This window comes from Chelon labrosus (genome assembly GCF_963514085.1).
Source record: "Chelon labrosus genome assembly, chromosome: 5".
Lineage (NCBI taxonomy): Eukaryota > Metazoa > Chordata > Actinopteri > Mugiliformes > Mugilidae > Chelon > Chelon labrosus.
This window is the reverse complement of record NC_140341.1, coordinates 2640628-2652989: the sequence shown is the minus strand read 5'-3', so window position 1 is coordinate 2652989 and position 12362 is coordinate 2640628. Positions and strand designations below refer to the sequence as shown.

At 39.5% G+C, this 12362-nt stretch overlaps 1 protein-coding gene across 2 annotated transcripts in view; it reads left to right on the top strand.

The window, feature by feature from the left end:
- The window catches only part of ankrd44 (ankyrin repeat domain 44), a 30989-nt gene extending 26400 nt beyond the window's left edge, over positions 1-4589 (top strand). Inside the window, exon 28 of one of the 2 annotated variants that reach the window (XM_084544755.1) lies at positions 298-4589. In XM_084544755.1, coding sequence (XP_084400881.1) covers positions 298-557 — 260 coding nt within the window. In that variant the 3' untranslated portion in view covers positions 558-4589. The remainder of the gene's footprint in view (positions 1-297) is intronic. The other variant, XM_084544756.1, reaches the window with a different exon arrangement.
- The last annotated feature ends 7773 nt before the right edge of the window (positions 4590-12362 follow it).

Below are 12362 nucleotides of genomic sequence, written 5' to 3'. Positions count from 1 at the left end.
TGGGGGCGGGGCTTCATGTAGTGATAGTATTCATAGACGTCATCTGAGGACGTCGTCTTTGGATGAACTGCGTCGGTTTGCTCGTGTGTTCGTATCCAGCCCTTTCTGACGTGTCGTCTCGATGCTCCATGTCCCCGTCCCTCCCCCTCTTTGTGGTCGTACAGCTGGCTGAACACTAACGGAATGCTGCTCCGTCTTTGTCTTCTGCTTCGCCTCCCTCGCTTCCTCCACGTCCATGTCTCGCTCTCCTCCCTCCTCCTCCTCCTCCTCCCTTCTCTCTCTGTCTCTCTACCTCAGGTCTGACCCCTGCTCTGGCTTGTGCTCCTAGCAGAGAGGTAGCTGACTGTCTGGCTCTCATTCTGGCTACCATGATGCCTTTCTGCTCCCCTTGCAGCTCCGGGGCCCCCTCCCCAGGCTCCCTGTTGAGGCTGCTGCCCCACCAGGGGGGTAAAGGCCCGGGCGCCGGCCCTCGGGGGCCACGCAGCCCCAGGAACCCCTCCAGACCCTCCAGCGAGGGAACCACAGAGAACGACTCGGAGGACTCGGAGACCTTCTGACGCCTCCGGAGCGACTCTCTAGCCTCCTCTACCTCGAACTGTGCACCTGAACTCCTCACCTTCCCGCCTCCTCCAGGAGCCATGCAGTGTTTCAGTGCACTCTTGAGGGAGAAGGGTAGAGACGTGGTCATTACAGAGGGCTAGCGTTCAGTCATGGACGTCCACAAGGTTCAATATTTAATAGCAGGAAACAATCAACTCAAAAAATTCAGCACTGTTTTCATAACTTTCTGTTGAGCTCCAGCTCTTATTTAAAATGATAAATGAAAGCGTCTGATTGGTCGTTGCATCAACAGAGCGTCAAAATCTAAAGTTTTAGTCAGCCTCGCCCAAACTTCCATTAAAAACGTCTCGTAGCTTATCTGTGCTCGTGTCAACGTAGCATAGCATTTAGTAAGCTCAACCAGAATTAACCAGTTAGCAACTGTTAGCTAAAGTAACGTCAGTGTTATTCTGACTCTGGTTTAGATGTTGTAAATAAAGGCAGATGAAGGAGCTAGCATCATTTATTTATAACAAGGATATTCAAGCAAACTGGAGTTCAGACCTCTCATCAACATCTGATGATAAAAGTCCAACTTAACGTCCAGGTGTGAACACGTCCAGGACGTATTTGATCCGGTCTCAGACCTTGGTTAGCTAAGGCGAGTCGTAAAAACTGAAACAGAAAATTATTTCCATTGTTTGTTAGCTTTTAAGATTTTAATTAATATTTACAAAGAGCAAATATTTAATATTTAACATATTTAATTAAACTGTGACTATTTGAATATCAGAACTGTCTCCTAATGGGTTAATCACTGCAGCTCTAATAAGAATTAAAGTCACATTAGGAAAATAAAAATTAATAAATAAATAAATGAAAATCCAGATATTTTAAAATAATAAACTTCAAATAAATGATAATAAATGAGAGTTAATTCATATTTATAATGTTTACTTGTTAAATATTGAACCTTTGGGCTCCACGGCGCCTGTGTCTTGTGGGGAACGTGAACTGAATCCCCTGGAGGAACGCCCTCTTGGACGGGCCGCGCTGCCCCGGGCCGAGTCGCTCCACGAAGAAGAACTCGATCTGGACCGGTTCTGGTTTGGGTCTGCATGCTTGTGTTCATTTACACCACGGTTCATTCTTTTTAAACTCACGGGTGCTTAAATCCAAACCGACCTCGGTACTTCAGTCTCTGCTCGGCACAGCAACTCGCCTCGGAGACTCGTTTTGTCTTTAAAAAAAAAAAAAAAAAAAAAAAGTAAAGAAGAAGCCATTTTTAACTGTTTGTATAAAATGAAGTAGAATATTAAGAAAGCTAAGTGTAATTTTTATCTTTTTATGATTTTGGCTTGTTGTTGTACCAAATATTTGACTTCCACACGTAAATGATGAACATGTCCTGAAGGGTCACATGAACAGGTACGTTAGCTGGTTTTTAACAACTGAAGCACAAACTCTGAGTTTGTTGTTTGGTTTGATGAACTGTGCAGCCTCCGTGAGATGATTTAAATGTTGACACAGCTCCTTCACCTGCACAGGTACACATCAGACAAAACAGCAAGTCAAGAAGGATTAGATTCTGATTATGCATTTCCTCCTGTGTCTCTAGCTGCCGTGCATGCTCGCACACTTTTCTAGTCCAGGGTAGCAAACCGTGTTTTTAACTTTTCCAGACGTCTAATCACAGAAGCCCAGATTCTCCACAAAGACCAAATTCCCCTAAAAGCTCTTTGTGCTATTTATTATTTACTCTTACATGATGGTACAAATACTGCCAGCACTTAAACGTAACACAGGGCCTTGACCACTCTCCTCACCTTTATCTGCCCCGTCCTCCCCCTCTGGTTGTCTCCATACCAGCTATGTGCCATTGTCTCAAACATGTCCAGTGCCTTGATGTCCATTCATGTGTTAAATTTACTTTTTTTTTTAAAAAAACATATCCTGTAATTTAAAGAATCAGTTTTCACCACAATCACAACAACTTTTGTATTCCTGGTCCTGGATCATGGAGGTTTGAGACGGAGGGAGTGGAATATATTTTATGTTTTAGACTCAGAGTTAGTGAATAAAGCTCCAAGAGAAGAACTGAATAAACCCACGAGTGTCTATTGCTCAGAGCTAAATATGAAGGCCATAATGATTAGTTAATTAATTAGACAACTGACAAAAAAAAGTTAGATTTTTAACTAAAATTTTAACTTTTTTGAACCATTTGTCTGAAAACACACAATCCGTATGTGTTAGCTTGACTTTGTTTTGCTATTTTTATTCATTGATCAACGAGGAAAATAATTAAAACGCTAACAAGTAGTTAAACAAGCTAGTGTTAGCATAAACAAGCTAACATATGTAAGTGTACTGTTAGCTGCTATTTTAGCCCGAATGAGCCAATGTTAACCGCTAGGTTAGCATAAATAAAATTCCATTAGCTGCTATTTTAGCGTAGACAAACTATCGCTAGCCGCTACGTTAGCTTGTAGATAACGTTAGCTGTGATGTTAGCCCAAACAAGCTAACGTTAGCTACAATATTAGTGTAAAGAAGGAGGTAGAATTAGCTGCTATGTTAACAGGCTAATGTTAGCCTTTGTGTGTAAAGCAGCAGGTGCATCTAGTTTTTTGCTTAATTTTATTTGTTCTGCGGCCAAAATGATTAGTTTATTATTTGATTAGTCAACAGACAGGACATGGTATCCTGAGGGAGTTGACTTCTTTGCTGTATTTATGAACTGATCAATAGGGGAAATAAAACGTTACAAAGATAATGTTAGCTTAAACAAGCAAACGTTAGCCGCTTCGTCATCATAAAAAGCAAACGTTAGCTACTCCATCAGCCTGTTCAGTTAGCGGCTATTTTAGCTTAATTTACATGGTTCTAACTCAAATCATTTTGTTCTTAGTTGAAAACTAAAAACATAAAACACTTTTTTTTTCCTCCCCCCAGACAAATGGTCCTAAAGTTATTTTCCAGTTTCAATCTAACTTTAGTTTTAGTGAACTTTACAGGGTAGTCCAACTTAACAGCTGATAATAAAGCTGGCGAGAAAGCAATAATAATTTGATTTACATTTTAAATAAATAAAACAGAATAAGTGGATCCACCTCCTCTGCATCAAACCAGAAACCAGACATTTGTTTTGTGATTGTGTAAACTTTTTCTTAATAATAATAATGTGAGACGTTGTGTTGCTCCCAGTGAAGAAGTCTGAGGCCTTCCAGTCGCCTGTTTTCCTCCTGACAGGCTGGTCACTGTTTAACTTCACTGTCAACAAAAATAACACCTGAAATAAATATTTCAGCAGCAGCTCACAAACATGTCCACCACAGTCCAATGATCATTTGCTTTGTGACGCTATTTTGGCACAAAACTATTTTATTTTTAATTTATTCAACATTTATTTAGCCGGTACGTCCCACAGAGGTCAGCAAAACCCAATAAACCAACAAAAACTATTAAGAATTAACTTCTGCATCGTCATAGTCGTCTGAAATCCTTGCTGCACGCCCGTCTCCTTTTATATTGTATGTTTAAAAGCACAATCCATGTCTTTTTTTGTTAATAAAGTGTTGAATTTTAAGAGTTCGTTTATCAGATAACTTCTCCTGCTTGCAGCTGCAGGTTTTAACACAATTTGTTCGGTGGAAACACAAGTAGAAGAAATTTCTAGCAGTCGAAACGGGACAAAATTTCTACTTTTCTACGTCATTTAAAATAAATCAGTGCATCTATCAAACGACGGAGCTTATTCTCTCTGTATGTTGTGTCTGATTTGTTGACAGTGATTAAATGTCTCCAGCCTGCTCCTGTCTGTTGTGTGTGTGTGTGTGCGTGCGTGCGTGTGTGTGTTAGCTTAGGTACTGATATGAAATCACCTGCGTTTGTACATAACGTCGACATGAATCAAGACTTTGTATGAAGAAAATATTCATATTGATGTTTTTAAATTGAAAACCCTGATAAGCACAGATATTGATAAGAATTAGATTTATTTGCCAGTATTATTATTAATATTAATAATATTATTGTTAATATTGATCGAGCAGGGACTTCCGGTTTGACGAGCTAGGCGATGGCTGCGTAGGAAAATTGCTCCCGACATTTCAAAGTAAAACTGGCCCACAACAACCCGAATATATTTAAAAAACGTGAGAAAAGTTGAATTTAGGACTGTGGGCTTCGAGAATGCCTAAATATCAGCCGAAAAAGTACATGCAGTCGGAGTTACGAGACGGAGACGAAGCTAGCGAGGAGCTCCAAGCTAGCAACGAAATGGGGGTCACGGAGTCGGACCACGACCAGGAGCAGGTGGAAGAAGCAGGTCTGGGCCTTATACTGAAAGAACTAAGGGAGTTTAGGAAGGACAGCAGTCAGCAGCTGAGAGAGATCCGTGAAGAAATAAACAAAACTAACACTAGAATGGAGGAGGCGGAAACGAGGATCGACACGGCCGAAACTCGGATACAAGGGACAGAAGACGCGGTTACGGAGCTGCTGAAACTGCAGATACACCTGGATGCAAAGCTGACCGATTTAGAGGGTCGCTCCAGAAGAGAGAACGTCAGAATCCACGGAGTTAAAGAGGGCGCGGAGGAGAACTCTCCATCGATGGTGGGTTATGTCGAGCGTTTGCTGCGGGAGGGCCTGGGGCTCCAGGACACCTTCGAGCTGCGAGTGGAGAGAGCTCACCGCGCTCTGGCACCGAAGCCACCACCCGGAGCTCCACCGAGGTCAATTGTGGCTAAATTGTCCAGCTACAGGATGAAAGAGGAGTTACTGAAGCTGGCCTGGCAAAAGCGGGGATTTCAACTTCACGGAAAAAGTGTTAATCTGGATCACGACTACGCGCCTGATGTGTTGAAAAAGCGAAAGGAATATGCCGAAGCGAAATCAGTACTGAAGGAGAAGAAAATCAGATTTCAAACTCCGTTCCCGGCCCGGTTGAGAGTGTTCTACCCGGAGGGGACAGTGCTGTATGGATCAGCGGAGGAGGCGACCGGGGACATGGCGAAGAGGGGGTTCCCGGTCTCGGTTATTAAACACCCGGAGTCTCTGCTGGAGCAGATTCAGAAGTTCACATGGCGAACGAGCAGGAGACCGCGGAACCGGGAGAGAGCAGGCAAAGAGAGGAGTTATGTGGAAAAACTACAGGTTTTTAGACACCAGGATCCAGTATGACTATAAAACATCTGTGATTCACGGGTCTTTGAAATTCCCGGAGAAGGGGTGAGTTTTTTATTCTAAAGAGAGTCCGAGGAACCAGCTATCAGTAAGAACAGACTGCGAACAAGTAATGTACATTACGGGAACATTTTACAGGCTGTAACTAAGAACATACTGGGTCGTCGGGAGTTATGTTTTCCTCTGCCAGACAGCCGGATGGACACTAGAATAAAACTGCAAATGGCTGAGGGCCCTCTCACACCGGCTGGTGAGGGAGGATTCCCCTCTAGGCCCTCTTATCATCAGGGCCTAATAAGGGTCGAGATGATGACCTCACTATTGGAAGTATTTTTTTCATATGTTACTGTGTTTGTGTTGTTCCTCGTTAAGAGGCATGTTTTGCTGCCGTTCCATGCAGCTTTTGGGGTGCTGCCTGTGATACATTCAGTGATACAGGTAATGGTGAATATCTGTGTGGGTGCGAGAGGGTTTTCCTTTTTTATTTCTTCTCAATACTGGACACTAAATGCAAGCAATTAAAATAGCAACTTATAATGTGAATGGCCTAGTCAACCCTATTAAAAGAAGTAAGATTTTGACAAAACTAAAAAGAGACAAAGTTGAGGTGGCGTTTTTGCAAGAAACCCATCTTTCAGACACGGAGCACGCTAAATTAAAAAGAATGGGCTTTAAGTATCAGTTCTCATCATCATATGCAAATGGGCATAGGAGAGGGGTGGCAATATTAATTTCCAGTAAAATTTGTTTTGAGTCCCTTTTTGAAAAGAAGGACACAGAAGGAAGATATATATTCTTGAGAGGGAACTTAAATGGCTCATTGATAACCTTACTAAATATATATGCTCCCCCTAATTCTGATTGGAATTTCTTTAGTCAAATATTTGAATTAATTATAGCAGAATCTCAAGGTGTGTTGATTTGTGGGGGGGATCTCAATATTAGATTATGCCCTAAACTTGATTCATCAAAAATTAAGGTAGCTCAGCCCAGTCACCTTAACAAAAGGATCAATTCGGCAATAAAGGATATTGGTTTGGTAGATGTGTGGAGAGAATTAAATCCCTTAAAGAGAGACTATACATATTTTTCCAACCCACACTTGTTGTATTCAAGGATTGACTACTTTTTAACCTTTGGTAAAGATTTACACAGGGTTGGTGATTGCAGCATAGGGATTATGGACCTTTCGGACCATAGCCCCCTGTATTTAAAATTAAATCTCGAACAATCTCAGAGAAACACCTTATGGAGATTAAACATACATATATTGAATCAGATGAAGGACCAAATTAAGAAGGATATTACCGACTTTTTGGAACAGAACGACAATGGCGAGGTTACACCTCCGATATTGTGGGACGCATGTAAAGCAGTGCTCAGGGGTAAGATAATTGGATACAGTTCCCACTTAAAAAAAGATAGGCTAAAAGAGCTGAACCAGCTCCAAACAGAATTGGAACAGTTAGAACAAAAACATAAAGACACAAATGACAAGAAAATTAAAGAAGCACTTAGGAAGAAAAAGAATGAAATAGACGAGATTTATACTAGAGATATACAAAGAAAGTTAATATTTACAAAACAGAAGTATTATGAAGGAGGTGGGAAAGCCAGTAAATTGTTGGCTTATAAATTGAAAAAACAACAGGCAGAGAATTCGATCCATAAAATTAAAAACCCGACGACTAATTTAATACACTATAAATTGGAAGAGATACAGAATAGCTTTGAAACATATTTTCAAAAATTATACTCTCAACCCCATGTTGATAGAGGGAAAATGGAAGAATTTTTTGAGAAAATTAATCTTCCTAAATTGACGGATGAGCAGAGTAACCAACTTGCAGAAGGAATTACAGAGAAAGAAATAAGAGCAGCCATAGCCCATCTCAAATCAGGGAAAACCCCTGGCCCTGACGGGTTTCCCTCAGAGTGGTATAGGGTGATGGGAGACTCATTGATCCCTATGTTGCAGTCCACCTTCAATTGGGTCCTTAAAAGGAATATAATACCCCCCTCATGGAGGGAAGCAGTAATTTCACTTATTCCAAAAGAGGGGAAGGATAGACATGAATGCGGTAATTATAGACCGGTTAGCGTGTTAAATCAGGATTACAAGATCTTTACACATATACTGGCCAAACGTATAGAAGGATTGTTACCACAAATCATTAGCCTTGACCAGACAGGTTTCATTCGCCACAGACAAACCCAAGATAATATCAGACGGACTCTACATGTAATAAGTCATATAATAGAACATGATTTAGAAGCAGTATTAGTAGGACTAGATGCAGAAAAGGCGTTTGATTGTGTAAATTGGTCTTTTTTGTTTAGAGTCCTAGATGAGTTTGGTTTTCACAACTCTTTTATTAAGACAATAGAAGCTCTCTATGATAACCCGAGGGCCAGACTTAAAATTAATGGTGTAGTTTCGAACCCTTTTTCACTGGAACGTGGAACAAGGCAGGGTTGTCCAATTAGCCCCCTTTTATTCGCGCTCTTTATCGAACCCCTGAGTAAATGGATTATTCAAAATAAGAACATTGAAGGAATACATATGAAAGGAGGAGAACAAAAGATTTCATTGTTTGCAGATGACATACTGTTACAGTTATCCAGTCCAGAACAATCTCTAATACATTTGTTTTCACTTTTAGATCAATATGGATCCTTTTCTGGATATAAGTTAAATGTTTCAAAAACACAAATTCTCAGTTTCAATTACAGTCCCTCAGAAAATGTGAAAAAAAGATATAATTTGAGATGGGGAGCTGAATCCATGAGGTATCTGGGGGTGAATATACCAGTAGATTTGTCAAAACTGTTCTCACTGAATGTTCTTCCCCTGAACAACAAAATCAGAGAAGACATCAGAAGATGGGATTTAATACCATTTCTTAATTTTGGTTCCCGTATTGAATCTGTTAAAATGGTTATCCTGCCGAGGTTATTGTATATCTTTCAGTCCCTTCCATTAGACATACCTGATCAACAGTTCCAGGAGTGGGATAAACTCATCTCCAGGTACATTTGGCAAGGGCGCCGACCAAGAATCAAATATCAGAATTTACAGTTAGCAAAAAATAAAGGGGGGGTTGCGCTCCCATGTTTAAAAAATTATTATATTGCAGCTCAGTTGAGACCGTTAGTGTGTTGGTGCAATCCAGAATATACTGCTAGATGGAAGGAGCTAGAGGGGGCCATAACAGCAGAGTTTCCAATTCAAGCGGCAATAGGAGATAAGGGTTTGATGGAAAAGTTAACTGATATAGGAAACCCCTGGATTGCTTTACCACTTAAGCTGTGGAATAAGGTAGTAATTAAAAAGAAGTTGAAAGAGGCGATAAAAATACTGAGATGGTGTGCATTTGATCCAGATTTCATGCCTAAAAATTTGGATGCAAGATTCAAGGCCTGGAAAATTCATGGACTTACAGCATATTGTACCTTTTTGTTTAAGGGGTCAGTGAACAGTTTTCAAAACCTTCAGAGACAATTTGGTCTAAATAATGATGACTTCTTTAGATTCTTACAGCTTAGTCACCATGTTGAACAAATAAGGAAAAAGATTATACAAGAGCAATGGGATAACACTCTACTAAAAGTATTTATGGATGCATATGTTTCAGGCCCAGGCCAAAAAACCATCTCAAGACTCTATAAGGGTTTACAACAAATGAAGGGTAGCTCATTGCATGTAAAACAGAAATGGGAGAGGGAAGGAAATCTAGTCTTAAACGAAGAAGATTGGGAATATTTATGTGAGATACAATGGAAAACTTCAAATTCAACACTATGGAGAGAGTTTTGTTGGAAAACCCTTATTAGATTTTTTATCACTCCAGCTCAAAAAAGACACTATTCCAATTCATCTATATGTTGGAGACAATGTGGATGCCTCGAGGCAAACCATTTTCACATATTTTGGTCTTGTTCAATATTGTTACCTTTCTGGTACGAGGTCTACAACATTTTGCAAAAAGTATTCTGGACAGACATTACTTTTGAGTTTGTATCATTATATTTAGGAGTTTTACCATCAGAGAATGTCTCCTCTAATGACAAATACTTGTTTCAGATTTTAAGTGCCGCTTCTAGGAAAGCCATAACAAGGAGGTGGCTAAAACTAGAGAAACCCACAGTGGACGAGTGGTTTGACATCATTTATAACATTTTTAAAATGGAAAGAATTACTTTTGCTATAAGGCTAAAACAGGATCTATTTTTGAAAAGATGGGAAAGATGGATTAGATATGTCACTCCGATTCGTCCATCGTTTGTCTAGTACCAGGTTTCATATCCATTTCCTTTAGTCATCTATGTTTTTCTGTGTCAACCCATACGCATCAGTATTTTAATTTTTTTTTATTTTATTTTTTTCCCTCTAATATAACAGATGTGCACCCCAGCATTCTTGTTCAAAGCCTAAGGAGTTACGTTCTAAATGTTTGTATTTTATTATTTTCATCTTTTGTGTGATTGAGGGAGGACCAATCATCCATATCTGTGTATTGTCAATGCAATCGTGGATGTATTACTGAGCTATTCAGATGTAATTTACAGATGAAAGGATGAGATTGGTAATGTGAGATGTAAATGAACATGTGAACCATGAAAATCACAATAAAAAAAGAATTGAAAAAAAAAAAAAAAAAAAAAAAAAAAAAAAAAAAAAAAAAAAAAAAATATTGATCGAGCAGAAGATGAGCTTCACCAGACAATCGCTATCGTCACGTGTCTGATGATTTTCATACCAGTTCCTGATGCAGTACGACATGCTGAGTGCTGTTTGTCAGCTTGTTTTATATAAACTGTACAATTATAAAAATCTGTTTGGACTCACTGTCTGCTTCCTTTCTTCTTTTTATTTGTTGGATTTATTTTTCTGAAGCTTTTAAGACGATGGTGTTGGATCTGTTCATTTAACTATGTTTAAACATGTGGAGCGTACAAGTTTAGCTAATTATTCAGATTTAATCTGTTTGACGTGATTAGTTCATTATTTTTTATTAAAGCTACAGCATAGCATTATCATTCATTTGGAGATTGGAGCGTTAGCATCACCTGAAGAAGCTACGTCCAACCTTTACCCTCTGTTAGCTTCACTTTGGTCTCCTCCTCCTCCTCCTCCTCCTCCTCCTCCTCCTGAGGTAAATATCTGGTTCTTTATGTTCTAAATGTTTTTCTTCACATTGACAGTCTACGCTGGATTTTTAGATCTTTAAAACCATTTTCTTTGCCTTGTGCTAGTTTGAAAATTCTGATTTTCCACTATTTTTAAGTGATTTTAATTATAGAGCAACAGTAATTTGGAGAGTCAGCGTCCACCTGAAGAAGCTACGTCAGTGTTTTAGCTTCATCTTTGGTCTCCACCACCCCCTGAGCTAATTATCTGGTTCTTACTTTCTGTATCTTGGCTTTTTAGATTTTCTTTCCCCAGAAAACAGATTCCTGCTGCGGCTGAAAACCACGACTGAAAGAAAAGCTCTACGCCATGAAATCAAAACAAGAAGCCGAAAGAAGCTAAAATGCTCCACAGTGCTGAGGTGAGATTCAGGTGATGACTCTTTAAAGCTGACGTCACCCAAAGAGACACAAGAGTGGAAAATAATAATGGAAAATACAAGAGTTACACCTCAATTCAAACTTTTCCCTTGTTTGTGATCAGTGATCACATTAAGCAGCTCTTTTAAACGATCATGTCCATTATTTTTAGGTAGGTTACAGATCAATGTACCCGGCTGGCCTTAGGCTGATGGGTCCCTCCATATGAGCTGGGTTCTGCTCGAGGTTTCTTCCTGTTAAAAGGGAGTTTTTCCTGCCACCGTTACCTTCAGGCTGCTCTGGGGGTTTCAGGCCGGGTTTTTGTAAAGCGTCTTGAGACGATTTGTATTGTTATTGACGCTATATAAATAAAATTGAATTGAATTGAATTGAATTCTCTCCATTTCCTGGAGCTAGTGGACGTGCACTGTGTTTTACAAATATTAAACCACTCTTCCTCTGTTATTTGTTCTTTTAATTCCTTTTCCCATTTTTCTTTGATATAAAGGAAGGAAGACTTTCTACATGACATCAAACTTTTATAAAGGACTGAGATTACTCTGCATTTTTTACCTGCATAAGCTCTCCGAAATACCTCAACAACCTCATTATCAGTATCAGTTTTTATCTCTTTCTCATAATAATCCTTTATTTGCAGGTAGCGATATTGTTCATGTTCATCTAATCCAAATCTATCCCTCAACTTCTCAAAACTCTGCAGCTTACCCTGTTCAACCATTGTACATATTGCTGTGATCCCTTTTTTTGCCCATTGTTTAAACCCTTTGTCATTTATCCCAGGCATAAACCTATCGTCAAATGCAAACCAGCTCAAATTCTTTACCTCTTTCTCTAGTTTATACCTTTCAACAACGGTATTCCATATTTCAATTGTATTTTTGGTTATTACATTCAATTGGTTACCTATTTTTCCCAGTAGGCCTTTATATGCTATAAAGTTTCGTACTTCAACACCCGCCTGCTCTATTTCTATACTTTTCCATCTTGAAAAATACTCATTGTTACACCAACATATCAAGGGTCTGATTTGTGCGGCATAGAAGTACTCCTCGAGGTTTGGC